The 17,319-nt window shown below is 35.7% G+C and overlaps 3 protein-coding genes across 3 annotated transcripts; all 3 read right to left on the bottom strand.

Annotated features, from left to right (window-relative positions):
• Positions 1-2,555: 2,555 nt before the first annotated feature.
• On the bottom strand, positions 2,556-6,096 carry LOC145601844 (putative nucleoredoxin 1). The gene is made up of 4 exons (XM_081657923.1): positions 5,899-6,096; positions 4,543-5,022; positions 3,683-4,165; positions 2,556-3,524 (listed from the first exon to the last, which is right to left on the bottom strand). The coding sequence occupies exons 1-4, from the start codon at positions 5,974-5,976 to the stop codon at positions 2,865-2,867; spliced, it is 1,701 nt and encodes a 566-aa protein (XP_081514049.1). The 5' UTR covers positions 5,977-6,096; the 3' UTR covers positions 2,556-2,864.
• Positions 6,097-8,485: 2,389 nt separating this feature from the next.
• LOC145600745 (putative nucleoredoxin 1) lies at positions 8,486-11,986 on the bottom strand. The gene is made up of 4 exons (XM_081656616.1): positions 11,909-11,986; positions 10,308-10,787; positions 9,101-9,580; positions 8,486-8,971 (listed from the first exon to the last, which is right to left on the bottom strand). The coding sequence occupies exons 1-4, from the start codon at positions 11,984-11,986 to the stop codon at positions 8,525-8,527; spliced, it is 1,485 nt and encodes a 494-aa protein (XP_081512742.1). The 3' UTR covers positions 8,486-8,524.
• A 470-nt stretch (positions 11,987-12,456) lies between these two features.
• On the bottom strand, positions 12,457-17,068 carry LOC145602177 (putative nucleoredoxin 1). Its single transcript, XM_081658345.1, has 4 exons — positions 16,936-17,068; positions 14,557-15,039; positions 13,673-14,152; positions 12,457-13,366 (listed from the first exon to the last, which is right to left on the bottom strand). Exons 1-4 carry the CDS (start codon positions 17,026-17,028, stop codon positions 12,704-12,706), a joined length of 1,719 nt encoding a protein of 572 aa, XP_081514471.1. The 5' UTR covers positions 17,029-17,068; the 3' UTR covers positions 12,457-12,703.
• Positions 17,069-17,319: the final 251 nt, after the last annotated feature.

The following is a 17,319-nucleotide window of genomic DNA, read 5'->3' as shown; positions in this document are numbered from 1 at the left end:
CGAACACGTGACGTTCAACCAACTAAACTAATTGTCAATTATGTTTTAACCTTGCACAATAAATAATATTGTACTATAAAGTATTGAAGACACATACACATACACACTATTAGATGCTCTTAAAATTAACAGTTGCACAACTATAAAAGTAGTAACCCGGGGCAACGCCCGGGCTACTCACTAGTTGAATATTACAAATCGGTTCAAATATGTATTAAACAACTTTGTGTTCTCTTCACCTTATTGGACCTGAAATTATTTGAACTTACTAGATTTTATTAAACATTATTGAACTTATTAGACATTATTGAACTTATTGTTGGAGTAAAGAGAGTAAAAGTAATGTTTCTTGGTTTGTTTGTGGTTTTCTAGAGTGTGATCAATTTACTCCACAAATAGGTTGTGGCATACTACGTTTTCCCACAAATGGGCTGTGGAGTAGACTTTTTCCATGTCTAGATTCACTCTTTGGCTTTCTACTCTTTGTCTTGGATTCCTTGATGGTTTTTTGCTTTTCTTATGTAACCCCTAATTGAAGTGGTTGTTTATTGTGATTAAATCATCTTCATTATTCTGATGTAATCACTCATTTGATGGTTACATTTGACTATTCATAATCCTTGTATTGTCTATATATGACTTGGAATCTTTTCATAAAAAACATTATTATATATTACATATCAAAAGAGCTAAACACATTCTTCTTCTTTGGGTATAAAATTATATGGCTCCACCTCTCACCCAAAAGTGGCTTTGAGTGGAAGTGGACGAGTGTTGTGTAACCTTAGGGAACGTACCGGCGATACAATGTGCACCCGGTTGCGCTGGAATTCGTTTTCAAATTCAGTGACGAAATGTCACGACACACCAATTTTCCTTTGATCAAACAAATACATCATTCTTATTTTTTGGTAGCATTTGAAACACTTATTTTACAACACTCATTAGACATTATTGAACTTATTAGAACTTATTAAAACTTATTGGATCTTATTAGACCTTATTATTAGAATTTATTAAACCTTATTTAACTTATTGAAACTTATTACACCTTATTTAATTTATTGGAACTTATTAAATCTTATTGAACTTATAAGACCTTATTGAACATATTAGAACTTATCAAACTTATTGGACCTTATTGTAACTTATCTGAACTGATATGAACTTATTAAACCTGAAACTTATTTTTATAAGGTAAAGATAAAAAGCCCTTAGTTAAAGAATGAATAGAGTAGGGGCACTCATCACGATGTGTAAGCTCACAAGTCGTGTAATGGGTCTCATTGTCACGTGCTGACTATTTTTCCCAAGTCCTTGCACGCGTCCTACTAGAATTACCTCCACAACTCTAGTCCAGGATCCCCAAAGTACCTGAGCTGGGTTAAGTACGATACTCAAAGTTAAGTGAGTAAAGTTAGAAAATGGCTAAGTAAGCAAACAAGAGAGAACAAGAAAGATTGCTTTTAACAATGCTTTGTATTGCTTAAGAGAACGTACAATTGTGTATATGGATGTACAAATGAGGGGAAAACTCCTATTTATAGTGCTTCCCGAGGCCTAGAGACTTCTACTCTAGAAAGTTCTAACCTCCTCAAATGGAGGTCCTAGAACAAGGTTAATCTAGAAAGTTCTACATAATTTTAATCTATTTAATTCCTCTCTATGTACAATATCACCTGTAATGAACTAGACTACTCTAGTCTACAAAGAATATTCAAGATTGCCTTAGAAGATTCTAGAAGCTTCCAGGAAACTCACGAACCTTATAGTGCAATTTGGAATGTTGTGGGGCCCATCTCTAAAATCTAGCTCGACCATCATCTTCATTGGGTCCAAAAACGATGGCCCCCCAAGTTTCAGCTCGTTTGGGCTTCATTTGGGCCCCTAAATGGCCCATTATTGCGTATTCCTGTGCTAAATAAAGCTATATAAGGGGAAGGTGCTTCCTACTTTCCTAGCACCCAAGCGGCATCTCACTTGGCCCGATATGTTGCCTAGTGCCCAATTGACGTTGCTGCCGCCTTTGTTGGTGTGGGGACTTGAGTCGTGACATCATGCTCAAATAATGAACCGTGCTTCGGACGAACTCGTGCTAATTTTTCATAAGTGAAACCTGTTCATATCATATTAGCGTACCTCATACGCCCAGGCCTCAAATGAGCCAAGAACTGATAATTTAAATTATATTAAAAAAAATAAAAATAAAAAAACCTTACAATTACAGATTTGTCATTGCACCATTGAATTGATCCTTAAAAAATATTTATAGTATATTCCCGATAGATATTGAAAAATAAAATAAAATTATGGATTATAGTTCAATTATGAAATGAAAATAAATTTATGGATGTTCACTGTTCAGTTATGAAATGGAAGTAGATAACTCTTACTCCATAACTTGTTGAGGAAATTGTGAATTCAAACTTATGAGGCTATTTGCGTAGGATCAAATATATCATACGAAGTAAATCAATTATATCATTTACTTCAAATTAAGCAATAACATTAAACTAGGTAAATCAATATCCATTAAACTATGCAATAACATTAAATTGGGTAAATCAATATCCGTTAAACTATCATTGAAATTACAGTAAGAAATGAAAATGTCGCAGTATGTTAAAATACTGGGCTCCCATCTCATTCATAACAGTCAATCATAACTCACATTGACTACTTTCAATGAAAGTATGTTGAAATCAAAGTACAACAGATCAAGAAGGAAAGCTCAACAACCAGCTAATATACTTCTTGCACATAACCTTATTCATAAAGCATCATTAGTTACAATCACACACAATCAAACAGCCTCATTGATTTGCAAGAATCAGTCTGTATAGGTTCGCCAAAGAGATGCATATCTAGATTTTACGACAAATATCACCTTCACAGACATATCCTTCCTTGGTCTCTACCTTGCCCTCGTCACCCTCTTCTGCACTTTTCTCGTTCTTCAAGGCACATTTGGGATCGAGATCAAAGTCACACTCCTTGCAGTTGAAAGACCAACTATGCCCTTGATTATTACATCCATCACAATAATAACCATCTCGACGAGTCTTCACCAGCATGTGTTCATGAAGCTCGTGTTTCAGTGTCTCAGGCCACCCCTTTGCCATCTCCTCAATTTTCTCTTTTAAATTCTTTATGTGATCCTCAGTGAATGGGAATGCATCTGCCCCATGAGCTCCTACAAGCTGTCTGGCTTCAGTAGTAATTGTCCTACCTTCTGGTCCAATTGCCACAAGACATGGGATACCTCGCACTTTGAACTTACGTGACAGGGAAGTCTTCCTCTCATCACCAAATGGGAGGGCCAACCAAGGCATGTCTGCATAGTACTCGTCAAATGAGGACTGGTCGCGATCACTGGAGACAAATATGATCTCAAATGCATTCTCCTTTGCCTTTATTTCATGATATATTTCGATAAGCTTTGGTGTAAAAGCACGGCATGGAGGGCACCAGTGTGCAGAGAAATAAATAAGCACATATTTCCCAACAAGCTGAGATACAGGCACCTGAGCAACAACAATGAAAACAAAACATTAACTACTGAAGTAAATAGCAGAAACTTGAAGTATATTTGCAATCTTCCAATTATGATCCCTCAAAGTATGCAAAAGCAGAAAAAGAATAGAAATAATAATAAATAAATAAATAAATAAAGAATCCTTACATTAGAGCCGCTTTTGTCAATGACATAGTCCTTTTCTCCTGAAACCAGAATTGATTCAAGCGTCTGTGACAAAAGTTTGGCTTTCTCAATCTCAGCAAGCTCAGCCAGCTTCTCTGGAGTAAAAGGGTAGGCAGCAGCACCATGCTCATCTATCAGTTCTGAAACATTTGGATTCAGAGTCTTTCCATCTGGCCCAATTACGACCAGCCTGGGAATGGACGCCAGTTCAAAGTAACGAGCAAGCTTTTCAATCTTCTTATCCTTGAAGGGCAAGGCAAAACATGGCAATTGTGCCAACGCTTCCTTGAATCCTTCTTCATCATCATCATCCAAATAGATTAAAACAATCTCAAAGTTCTCACCTTTCTCCTTGAGTTCCTTGTGAACCTCTGCCAACTTCTTGGTGAAGTCAGTGCAAGGCTTATAGGAGCCTACACAGAAATAGAGGCCAACCATCTTTCCTTCAAGCTCACTCACAAAAACCTGACGGGAAATCAAAATTAATTTACACAAATGAATATCTAGAAATGGTAACTAACAAGATATTTTACCCAAATTTTACTGTAAGTTGAGATAATGTGAAACAAATCTGAAGATAGTCTCATCTAACGAAAGGTTTCAAACTTTCAATCATATCATTTCCTAAAGTTCCAAATTCTCTTGGCGTGACAGCGTTTATTAATCATAGTGCCATAGCCTATAGGGGATTCGATAAATGGAGTAGATTTGAGAATAAATTTCTATACCTTCTGAGTTCCAGAACCTAGACTCCAATACAGATACAAGATCAAAGGTCTCAACAACATAAGTCCTAACCAAGAAACAAAATTCAACAACCAGACTGATAAAATGATTCATACCTTGTTTTCATCACTTGAAATCACATAATCTCGGGATCCATTTTCCAAAAGTGTTTTCAAGTTTTGGTTTCTCTTTGCAGCCTCTTCCTCCTCTTTCAACTGATTGATTCTTTCCGGTGTAAACGGGTATGCTTGGGCACCATTTTCCATGACCAATTCCACCCCTTCACTGGTTGAGACTTTCCCATCTTTATCAAGGATCACAAGATGAGGGATTCCCATCACACTGAACTTTTCCCCCAAGCTCTTTTTTGTGTCTTTATCAGAAATAGGAATAGCAAGCCATGGCATCTTAGAGAAGTAACCCTGAAAGGATTCCTCATCTCTATCTGATGAAACGAAGACGATTTCAAAGTCCCCCTTTTCAGAGAGTTCTTTGTATGTTTCAATCAAAGTAGGGGTGAAACCACGGCAAGGTGGGCACCATGATGCAGAGAAATACAGACCCACAATCTTTCCACTCAAATCATTGATTTTGACCTACAATGATCACCAAATATCACATCAAAATTCGATTGATGGAACTTCAAATCCAACAACAGAACACATGCCCACTTAAACATAAACTTTACAAATCAAAATCATATCATATTATCCATAAACAATTAAATTGACACCCATAAACATTTTAACTGACCAACTTTAGCAATCCAACAAAAGAAGACATAATCATCTAAACTTAAATACACAATACCAAAAAAAACTTGCTTTAATTTAAGGTCAACCATCCCCAAATCATTACAACATCAATAAACAATCAAACTAACAACCTTCAGGCAATCACATAACGAAATACAAACTTAGCATTTTGCTCTATACATTTGCTACATTGAAATTAAATTGACCTTATTTTCATAAACCCCAAAAAGTCAACCATCGCAAAGCATAACAACATCCATAAAACCCCCTTTCAGGCAATCAAACATGAAAAACATAAATATAACATTTTACTCAGAAACATTTAGATTTGCTAACATTGAAAATAATTTGATCTAATGTACATAAACCCCAGAACAGGGTTGATGAAAAACCCTAATGATCATCAAAAGATACAAAATACACCAAAAAATTTATGTATTATTTATATCAAACCCCGGAAATAGGATGACCAATCAAAAATTAATTAATAGAATGAAAATGCAAAATTAATTTACAAGAAAAAGGTAAAAAAAAAAATTACAAAAATTTGGAATAAATGAACCTTCCCCTTACAAAAGCAACTAAAAAGTTTAAAGCTAATAGAATGGCGAAATTTCATAAGACCCATATCATAAAGTAAGCTAAAGTTAATAACTTTACAAATTATAATCCATAAAAGTATCAAAAATAAAAAAGGTATGAGAGAAAGGAGATTACCTGATCACCATTGTTGCGAATGAGAAAATCTCTCTCCTCTGTAGAAAGAAGAGCGCTCAAATCATAAGAATCAGCCATTTCACACTTAAATTTTGCAGAATTTGTGATAATTAATTGGGATTTTAATTGGTAGAATGAATGATGATGAAAAGGGTGTTTAATGAGCTTATATAGAGTGAGAAAAATAGGGAAATGTTACAGAAATATAGCGTGGGTAAGAATAAAAAAAGACGACTCGAAGTCAATGCAGCTTGCTTTTTGTTCAATCCTCATCATTTCCTTACTAATCAAGATGAAAGTGACACGATACACAGAACCTTCTAGGACGGTTCAAAGTCCGTATTATTATTTTACTACTTGTATTTTACAGTTAGGTTCTACATTAAACTACATGTTTTTTTTTTAATTACATGTTTAGTACTACATCTTGTCAAAAAAAAAAAAAAAAAAAAAAAGGTTCTACATGTTTTTTTTTTTTTAATTATTTAACTCATTTTACTACGAGTAATTAAAATAGAAAATTTGGGTTTATTGTGAGAAAAGCTTGTGCACAAGAGTTGGTCCAGTTGGCTTTTTATTTGATTGGGAAACATTAATATGGGGATGGTTTTTTTTTTTTTTTTTTTTTTTTTAGCTTTTTTTAAAGGGTTTAGAAGATAATAAATAATCTATACTTATTTATTAAAAAGCGTTCCTAAAACAAAATATGTTCCACACTTCCACATGTCAACTTCACAACATGTATTAGGTTTGCATCTAAATAAAAAGCTTAAAACAAGACTTGAACTCAAGACCAACAAATCTTAAGTTACAAGTCTTACCATTTTAACCATTTTATTAATTGTGTTTTTTCATCCAACAAAACTATATTTAACTTAGATAAGTTAATTGGTGTTTTAGTATAATATTTGTTTCCATAATGTAATGATTTAGGAGGGAAAAGCATAAGTTATGGCCCCTTTGATTTCTCAGTTAAATTTTTCGTCAAAATTTGAAATAAGAGTGGTGTAATAAAAAAATTTAGGTACTTAAAAGGTGGTTTAGTAAATAAAAGGTGATTTTTTCAAAAAAGTTGGTCAAAAAATGTGGTTTATACCAATTTTGCCTAACATTTATGTGCTCGCAGTATAGCTCACCCAGGGCTCTAATTATCATAACATATTATCATTTTAGATTTTTTAGTCTTTATAATATAATCTCTATTATAGAATCGGGCTTACTTAATCGTCCAAAAAACTTCTAAATGAACTAAATATATTGACAGTTTAGAAATTTTACTAGAGTACGTGCTAGATTGTGCAGAATTATGCTATACATAATAAGTAGGATATTTTGATTTTTACCACCTTCCAATAACGACTTTGTCGAATTTACCACCTCCATAAAAAAAAGATTTACTTTACCACCTCATAAAAAAATAAAACATCAGTTTTACCACCAATCACCTCCAACTAACGGATTCCGTCCATAAATCCGTTAGTGGGGCCTATTTTGCACACGTGTCGCTATATTATTGGGTAAGTTTTAAAAAAAAATTAAAAAAAAAAACAAAAAAAAATTAAAAACAAAAAAAAAATTAAAAATAAAAAAAAATTAAATCCGGCAGCCCCACCTCCCCTACCCAATTCCGGCCACCATCTCCGATTCCGACCACCCCCTCCCTCTCCCTCCCCGTTTCCGACCAACCCTTCCCTCTCCTTCCCCGATTCGGACCACCCCATCCCTCTCCCTCCCCGATTCGGACCACCCCTTCCCTCTCCCTCCCCGATTCCGACCACCCCATCCCTCTCCTTCCCTCTCCCTCCCCGATTCGGACCACCCCATCCCTCTCCCTCCCCGATTCCGACCACCCCCTCCCTCTCCCTCCCCGTTTCCGACCAGCCCTTCCCTTTCCCTCCCCGATTCGGACCACCCCATCCCTCTCCCTCCCCGTTTCCGACCAGCCCCTCCCTTCCCCTGCCCGTTTACGACCAGCCCCTCCCTTCCCCTAGCCACCACCTAACAGCTACGACCAACCCCACCACCATCCAAACCCAGACGCGAAACCACCGCGACCCGAAACCACCACCACCCAGACGCGAAACCCACACGAAATTCCGACCAACCGAGGTAGTTGATTTCGTTGCTGGTTGGTTGACATGGAAGATCGGGGAAGATGAAGAAGAAACGTTCAAAATGTGGGCCCTACTAACGGATTCATGGATGGAATCCGTTAGTTGGTGGTAAAATCGATTTTTTGGAAATTTTGGTGGTGGTAAAGTAAATCTTTTTTTTATGGAGGTGGTAAATTCGACAAAGTCGTTATTGGAAGGTGGTAAAAATCAAAATTTCCTAATAAGTAAGTAGTGTTTATAACCTGGTCAACGTTTACCCTTGAAGAGTTTATAGCAGTCAATAATAACTCACATTGACTACTTTCAATGAAAGTATGTTGAAAAACAAAAGTACAACATACATATCAAGAATGGAAATCTCAAAAAAAACAACTAATGTACTCCTTACAAAAAAAACCAATTATAATAATCATCATTAGTTACAAATCAAACACACACAACCTGATAATCCAAAGACCTTCATACATGTTTGCAAGATTGAGTGAGCATAGGATCGCCAAAGAGGTGCATATCTAGGTTTTACGACAAGCATTACCTTCACATACATATCCTTCCTTGGTCTCAATTTTCTCTTTTAAATTCTTTATGTGCTCCTCAGTGAATGGAAATGCATCTGCGCCATAAGCTCCTACGAGATGTCTGGCTTCAGTAGTAATTGTCCTACCTTCTGGTCCAATCGCCACAAGACGTGGGAGACCGTGGACTTTGAACTTGCGTGACATGAAAGTCTTTCTCTCATCACCAAATGGGAGGGCCAACCAAGGCATGTCTGCATAGTACTTGTCAAATGAGGACTGGCCGCGATCACTGGAGACAAAAATGATCTCAAATGCATTCTCCTTCGCCTTTATTTCATGGTATACTTTGATAAGCTGTGGTGTAAAAGCACGGCATGGAGGGCACCAATGTGCGGAGAAATAAATAAGCACATATTTCCCAACAAGCTGAGATACAGGCACCTGAGCAACAATAAGAAAAACAAAACATTAACTACTGAAGTAAATAGCATAAACTTGAAGTACATTTGCAACCTTCCAAATATGGTCCCTTAAAGTATGCAAAAAATGAAAAAAAAGAGGAATCCTTACATTAGAGCCGCTTTTGTCAATGACATAGTCCTTTTCCCCTGAAACAAGAATTGATTCAAGTGTCTGCGACAAAAGTTTGGCTTTCTCAATCTCAGCCAGCCTCTCTGGAGTAAAAGGGTAGGCTTCGGCACCATGCTTATCTATCAGTTTTGTAACATTTGGATTTAGAGTTTTTCCATCTGGCCCAATTAAGACCAGACTCGGAATGGATTCCACTTCAAAGTAACAAGAAAGCTTTTCAATCTTCTTATCCTTGTAGGGCAAGGCAAAACATGATAGTTGTGCCAGCACTTCCTTAAATTCTTCTTCTTCATCATAATCCAAATCCAAATAGATTAATACAATCTCAAAGTTCTCGCCTTTCTCCTGGAGTTCCTTGTGAACCTTCGCCAACTTCTTGGTGAAGTCAGTGCAGGGCTTATAGGAGCCTATGTAGAAATAGAGGCCAACCATTTTTCCTTCAAGCTCACTCACAGAAACCTGATGGGAAATCAAAATTAATTTAAGCATGAATATCTAGGAAAGGTAAATTACAAACAAAGTATATATACCAAAATTTACTGTAAGTTGAGATAATGTGAAACAAATTTGAACATTTTCCAACTTCCAGAAACAAATGTATGTAACTCGCACTCTCATGTAACATGAGGATTATTAATCATATCTTTTTCCAAGACTTCCAAATTATCTTAGTGTACACACCACAAATCAACTTCAGGACAAAGCATCAATCATCTTAGTTAATCTAAAACCCATTGAAAGTCCAATTCAAAGGACATTTACAGTAGTTCATAAATTATATTGCCATAAATTCCTTGTTTCTCATATTGAGAAATGAAATTTGTATCTCATGGGGGCATTTTCGTAAATAAATCAACAACTTTTTCAATATTGTGGGCTCTAGAATTGAATAAAGTTAAATAAAGTTGTTAGTTTATTTACAAAAATGTCATGTGAGAAACAAATTTTGTTTCTCATTATGAAAAACCGGGGCACCCTTAGCCCCATAGGTGATTCAATATATGGAGTAGATTTGAGAACAAAATTCCTGCTATTCGTTCTATACTTTCGGAGTTCCAAAACCTAAACTCATAAACCATGGCATACGAAAACCTACTCCTCCTAAAACCGTCAAAGGTCTTCAACGACACAAGTCCTAAACCAAGAAACAAAGTTCAACAACCAAGCAGATAAAAATGAATAATACCTTCCTTTCATCGCTTGAAATTACATAATCTCGGGATCCATTTTCCAAAAGAGTTTTCAAGGTTTGGTTTCTCTTTGCAGCCTCTTCCTCCTCTTGCAATTGATTGATTCTTTCCGGTGTAAACGGGTATGCTTCGGCCTCATAATCCATGACCATTTCTACCCCTTCACTGGTTGAAATTTTCCCATCTTTATCAAGGATCACAAGATGTGGGATCACCATAGAACTGAAATTTTCCTGCAAACTCTTTCTTGTGTCTTTATCAGAAATCGGAACAGCAAGCCATGGCATCTTAGAGAAGTAATACTGAAAGAATTCCTCATCTCTATCTGATGAAACAAAAACGATTTCAAAGTACCCCTTTTCGGAGAGTTCTTTATATGTTTCGATCAAAATAGGGGTGAATTCACGACATCTTGAGGACCATGGTGCAGAGAAATACAAACCCACAGTCTTTCCATTCAAATCATTGATTTTGACCTACAATGATCACCAAGTACCACATCAATATTCATACATGCCCACTTAAACATAAACTAACCAAATCAAAATCATATCATATTATCCATAAACAATTAAATTGACACCCATATAAAAAACCTGTCTTCCATTGAAAGTCAACCATCCCCAAATCATAACAACATCCATAAACAATCAAACTAACCACCTTCAGGCAATCATATATATAATGAAATAAAGCATAACATGTAGCTCTATACTTTTGCCAACTTTGAAATTAAATTAACCTTATTTACATTTACCCCAGAAAGTCAACCATCCCATAGCATAACAACATCCATGAAAAATCAAATCAACCACCTTTTTTACATAAACTCCATAAGATGAGGTATGGGTTTAGAATGACTAAAACTCATATTATATGTTTGGTTGTCAAAAGTATGTAGTTTAAGCCCATACCTCAAGTTCACAAGGCATGAGGTTTAGAAACCTTGGGGGGTGGGTTTGACTCATTCCATTCTCATATCAAAATAAAAGGAAGGAGTATTGAGAGATTTCATTCCAGAATTGAATCAAACTCAAGTATAAAATGCCTACCCGATACTACCTTAACCTTATTTTTGATTTCAGATACATACTACATACTTTGTGAACCAAACACCCCCTAACAAGGTAAACACTAATAATCGCCAACTAATATGAACAAAAGATGCAAAACAACCCAAAAAAAATTATTATTTATATCAAACTCTAAAATGGGGTGATGGGAAAAAATGTCAATAAATACAAATATATGCCCCGGTTGCTCATAGTGAGAAACAAAACATGGTACTTTCGTAAATAAATCAACAATTTTATTCAGTTTTAATTAATTGTGGAGCTCACAATGATGAAAAAATTGTTAATTTATTTATGAAAATGTCCCTTGAAAAACAAATTTAGTTTACTAGAAACAGGGATTTCCCCAAATAAATGGGAAATTGAATATCCCGTTCAAAAAGCAACAAAAAGTCTAAAAACAAATATGGTGAAATTTCATAATAACACCACATCATAAAATAAGCTAAAGTTAACAACTTTACAAACAAATTAACCCATAAAAGTATCAAAAAATTTAAAAGATAAGAGAGAAAGGAGGTTACCTGGTCACCATTGTTGCGAATGAGAAAATCTCTGTCCTCTGTAGAAAGAAGAGCGCTCAAATCATAAGAATCAGCCATTTCACACTTAAATTTTGCAGAATTTCTTGAATTTGTAATACTAATTTGTTGGGATTAATTGGTATAATGAATGATGATGAAAACGGTGTTAAATGATGCGAGTTTATATTGTGTGAGAAAAATATAAAAATATTACAGAAATTTAGCGTAGGTCAGAATAAAATAACACGACTCCAAGTCAATGCAGCTTGCTTATTCCTCACGATTTCCATACTAATGAATCTTGTAAATTTCAGATATACATCATCAAATTCCTTCTGAATTTGTTCATCAGTCATCTTGGGTGGTTTTTTGTAAGCAAGAAATCACATTTCTACGTTTATAGTAAACTTTTTGTTTTGGTTTTTCACTATAAAATCGAACTTGCAGAGTTCCAATTTGGGTTTGAACCACCATGCTTGTCGATACAGTGAAGTACTTACGAGCCGGGTTAACCATGTCAACCTTGATTGTTATAGCAGAGGAATGAATTCAACAAACAGGATCAATTACATAAACTCGTGAGCACAGAAGAAACTCAAGAAAGAAAGAAAAAGAAAAGCTCTCAACAAAATTTACAACGCCGAACTACAACTGATGCAACAGCAAGGGCTTCACTAAAATAGCACCTTGATTTGCCTTTCTCTGCTAGTTTTCCTCAACTCTTCACAACATAATTACAAGCTTACAGTGAAATTATAAATTTTCGGTCTTCAGATAATGCAGTAGTACAAGTTGTCATGATACACTAACACATACATGATCATTCCACCCAGCATTTGAAGTTTCATGATCCTCCAAATTATGATCTCTGAATCCATTAACCTCTATCAGTGCACATTTTGGGTGTAGATCGAAATCGCATTCTTCACAGTTGAAGGACCATAACTGCCCATCTTCTTCACAACCATCACATTTATATACATTACGCCTTGTGAGCAGAAGTGTATGCTCTTCATGAAGAGCATGTTCCACCTTCTCGGGCCACCCATTAGTCATCTCCTCGAGTTCGGATTCAACTTCTTTCAACCTCTCATTGGTAAAAGGATAAACCTTTGCCCCATGAACCATAATGAGTTCCCTGGCTTTTGTTGTGATGGTTTTTCCATCAGGTCCGATTGCGACCAATTTAGGAGCCCCAAAGACCTTGAATAAACGACTTAGATAAGCCTCTCTCTTGTCACCGAATGGAATAGCTAACCAGGGCATTGCAGTAAAGAACTCGTCGAAGGAAGTTAGGTCTTTGTCACTGGAGATGAAGATCACTTCAAAATTATTATCTTTTGCCTTTATCTGTTGATAAGCATCAACAAGTTTTGGAAGAAAAGCACGACATGGAGGGCACCAATGTGCTGCAAAATACAAGAGGATGTTCTTCCCTACAAGCTGAGAGACAGGAACCTGCAGAAAATAAACTAGAAGAATTGAGTACACGGCATTATTACGACTCAAAATCAAAGAAAACTTGGAATAAGCATCAAATCAAAGAACTCTATCTTTAGATAAATTCCCAGGGACCAGCAATTATACAAGTCAGATGAAAATTATTGAAGCAACTAAACTGTAATTTCTGATTTCACCAACATTGCTAATTTGCTGGCATGCCATATTTAATTATTTATATGCAGTATAATACAAGCTTTAAAGTAAGATAATAAGATAATCAAACAAGTGTCACATATACTTAAATATCATTTAACATATCACCTTTGTGCCACATTTATCCATAACAAAATCCTGCTTCCCTGAAATCAGAATGGACTCAAGGGTCTGTGCCTCTTGCCTTGCCTTTTCTATCTGTGCAAGCTCCTGAAACCTCTCTGATGTAAAAGGGTATGCCTCAACTCCATGATCTTCTATTGTCTCTTTTGCATTAGTATGAAGGGTTTTCCCATCTGGTCCTACTATCACCAAAGTGGGAAGAGTTGAGAGATTGAAATATCGGGCCAATTTGACACAATTTTTGTCCTTAAATGGCAAAGAATACCAAGGCATGCTGGCCAATCCCTGGCTGAATAGTTCTTCATCGTCATCAAGGGAAATTAAAACAATCTCAAACTTCTCCCCCTTTGCCTTCAACTTCTTATAAACATCTACTAGTACTGGAGTGAAATTTATGCATGATCTGTATGAAGACAATGAGAAATATAGACCGACAGTATTGCCTTGAAGCTCAGAAACAGAGACCTGCATTTTTGTCAGAACAAGATGCCTTCAGAATATGGAGGAAGAAATGCAAATCAACTGGGAGATGATCTAGGTAGGGTAGCAATACTTGATGATGACTGTTTGTATTGAACTTGTATTTAGAAAAAACCCCTCCCCGGTCTGTACTAAATTTACTTTTCAGGACAAATGTGACAACTTTATCTATGTTAGAGGACCCTGTAAACAGAACCCTTCTACGGAGGAAGGTACTCCTATTTCTGCCATAGATGACACAACTAATGATTTATGCATTCCAAACCCTGCAGACTGCAGTAATTGTATATTTCAAGCTATAATTTTCTAGCATATTTTACACTGTAGGATTATTTACTATTTCAATCAAGTTAAAAGCTACTAACACATTCTAATTAGATGTGAAATACCTTTTTACCATTAGCAGAGAGCACAAAATCTCGAGAACTAGACACCAATATAGATTTTAAGGTTTGTTCCTTCCTAGCCGTTTCCTCCTGCTCTTTCAATATCTTGATTCTTTTTGGGGTGAATGGATACCCTTCGGCTTCATAATCACGAATAATATCAACACCATTATCCGTAAGAATCTTACCATTTTCATCTAGAATTACAAGGTGTGGAAATTCTTCCACCTTGAACAGTTCATCTAGATTATCACAAGTTTCTGAATCAGAAAACGGTATGGCAAGCCAGGGCATCTTCGAGAAGCACTTGTCAAACGAATCATCATCCTCATCTGCTGTGATTACAACAACCTCAAAATCTTTTCCCTGAGATTTAAGCTTGTTATAAGCCTCAATAAGAACTGAGGTAAAACGACAACACTGCCCACACCAAGATGCTGCAAAGTATAGCCCCACTTTCTTTCCTTTCAAAGTATCAATACTGACCTGCATACAAAGACCATACATCAGATTGAACTCAACAAAGAAACTGGAGATGACAACACAGAAAAAACTTCAAAAACGAGTGAGTAAGCAAACATTCCTGATATTTATTAAGTTGAATTCATTAGATATTCTGATTTACACCATTACCTTTACTTCGTATTTTATATGGCTTAGCCTCTACAAAGAGACCAATCTAACTCATCCTTTAGGACGATACTAGAAAACTCAATGTTACAGTAGAGTAGATAGTCCAATACAGCATAGTAGTATATTTGTGGCTGAAATTCGCCTCAAAAACTACCTTTCACATGCATATTCAGTAAACTTTTCTTCATCATATGTAGATGTTTCACATCATTTTAATGTTAGTAAAAGCTGGAAATAAACTTCGTCTAAACTATATGACGCAATTTGACATTGTGGCGAAATAAAATTGTAGGTCGGAAGTTCCCCCAACCACCGGGACAAGCACAAATTGAAACACTGATAATCTGGTGGAAGATTCAATTTTCTTCTACCTTTCATGTTCATCCTAATATTCCTGTGCACAAGTTCATGTGAATCCAACCTCTTACGCTAAAGTGCCTTAGTGTGAGAGTCATGTGTGAACCTAGGAAACGAATCGCTGAATACAATCAAGAACCCCAATTGTGCTCAATTATCGGTTTTAAGTCAGTGGTTCCATATCCATACACCAATTCCAAATTATTTTGTTAATCATTAAGCAATTTCTTGTTCATGTTTGTTCTTGTATATTCGGGGAAAACACTAAATTTCCAACAGTGGTAACTTCAACACAAAATTGATCAATAACATCCAAACAATTACAACATAACTTAGTTTAAGCATACTGAAAGATCCCATTTGTCAATCAATGTCCTCTCTAATTAAGATTTTCACATGCTGAACAGGAAAATTGCATAAACTGACTTGAACCTATTGCATAAATACAACTTATATATCAAATTTTCACAATAAACCTAGAAAATGATCTGAAATTCATCAAAAGATACAAAACCCACTAATAAAATTTTACTATATGATGCAATTTGACACTGTGGCGAAATATAGGTCGGAAGTTCCCCCAACCACCGGGACAAGGCCACTCAATAGGGCACAAATTGAAACACTGATAATCTGGTGGAAGATTCAATTTTCTTCTACCTTTCATGTTCATCCTAATATTCCTGTGCACAAGTTCATGTGAATCCAACCTCTTACGCTGAAGTGCAGTGTGACAGTCATGTGTAACCTAGGGAACGAATAGCTGAATACAATCAAGCACACCAATTGGGTTCAATTTTCGTTTTCAAGTCAGTGGTTCCGTATTCCCCCTTATACACCAATTCAAATTACTTTGTTAATTGTTAAGTAATTTCTTGTTCATGTTTGTTCTTGTGTATCCGAGGAAAACACTGAATTTCCAACAATGTTAACTATAACACAAAATTGATCAATAACATCCAAAGAATTACACCATAACTTAGTTTGAACATATTGAAAGATCCCATTTGTCAATCAATGTCCTCTCTAATTCAGATTTTCACATGCTGAACAGGAAAACTGCATAAACTGAGTTGAACCTATTGCATAAATACAACTTAAATATCAAAATTTTACAATAAACCTGGCAAATGATAAAGATACAAAACCCACAAATAAAATTCAACTGAGTAGGTTTATACTGAAGTATTGAACCTCAAAATGATTCTCTCCAAAGTCAACGGAAGTTAAAATTTGTTTCTTTAATTTAGAAAAGAAGCAAATTTGCAGCAAATAAAAAGGGATCACAGAATTTAATTGATGAAAACTGAAATTAAGAAATGGAGAAATGTTATATAGCAATGAATAAGCTCCAATAATCACAAGCATGTTAAAATAGAGAGAGAAGGGTACCTGAAGAAGGTTGTTACGAAGGAGAAAATGAGTTCCAGTAGAAGACAAAATTGAAGGAAGATCATGTATAGTGGACTTTGTTGGGGTTGTCATGGCAATGTACAGGTGAAACAGAGAAAATAGAGAGAATGAATCAGAGAAAGTGATTTACATTAATCATTAATTAGGGTATATTCTTTCCAAACTCTAATCAGTTAATCACACTAATCAGTACTATGGAAAGCTCACAGCTCACCTATCAAAAAAACCCGAACCGAATCGATTTAGACTTTATTCTAATCTAGTCATCTTAGGGGGTGTTTGGTTCAAGCATATTAGGTATAAGGTATGGGTTTGAAATGACCAAAACCCATACCTTGTGTTTGTTTCTTGAAATTTCATTTT

The sequence above is a fragment of the Chenopodium album genome, chromosome 21 (genome assembly GCF_948465745.1).
Source record: "Chenopodium album chromosome 21, dcCheAlbu1.1, whole genome shotgun sequence".
NCBI lineage: Eukaryota > Viridiplantae > Streptophyta > Magnoliopsida > Caryophyllales > Amaranthaceae > Chenopodium > Chenopodium album.
This window is presented reverse-complemented; position numbering and strand designations above follow the sequence as displayed.

What these genes read in the sequence shown, in the direction of transcription:
- LOC145601844 (XM_081657923.1), bottom strand. Translation starts at nt 5,976, where the DNA reads ATGGCTGATTCTTATGATTTGAGCGCTCTTCTTTCTACAGAGGAGAGA. An exon ending in TTTCAAGTGATGAAAACAAG is followed by an intron (nt 4,166 to 4,542) that starts GTATGAATCATT and finishes ATTTCCCGTCAG; the next exon opens with GTTTTTGTGAGTGAGCTTGA. An exon ending in TTGACAAAAGCGGCTCTAAT is followed by an intron (nt 3,525 to 3,682) that starts GTAAGGATTCTT and finishes GTTGTTGCTCAG; the next exon opens with GTGCCTGTATCTCAGCTTGT.
- LOC145600745 (XM_081656616.1), bottom strand. Translation starts at nt 11,986, where the DNA reads ATGGCTGATTCTTATGATTTGAGCGCTCTTCTTTCTACAGAGGACAGA. An exon ending in TTTCAAGCGATGAAAGGAAG is followed by an intron (nt 9,581 to 10,307) that starts GTATTATTCATT and finishes ATTTCCCATCAG; the next exon opens with GTTTCTGTGAGTGAGCTTGA. An exon ending in TTGACAAAAGCGGCTCTAAT is followed by an intron (nt 8,972 to 9,100) that starts GTAAGGATTCCT and finishes ATTGTTGCTCAG; the next exon opens with GTGCCTGTATCTCAGCTTGT.
- LOC145602177 (XM_081658345.1), bottom strand. Translation starts at nt 17,028, where the DNA reads ATGACAACCCCAACAAAGTCCACTATACATGATCTTCCTTCAATTTTG. An exon ending in TTCGTAACAACCTTCTTCAG is followed by an intron (nt 15,040 to 16,935) that starts GTACCCTTCTCT and finishes CTTTGTATGCAG; the next exon opens with GTCAGTATTGATACTTTGAA. An exon ending in TCTCTGCTAATGGTAAAAAG is followed by an intron (nt 14,153 to 14,556) that starts GTATTTCACATC and finishes ACAAAAATGCAG; the next exon opens with GTCTCTGTTTCTGAGCTTCA.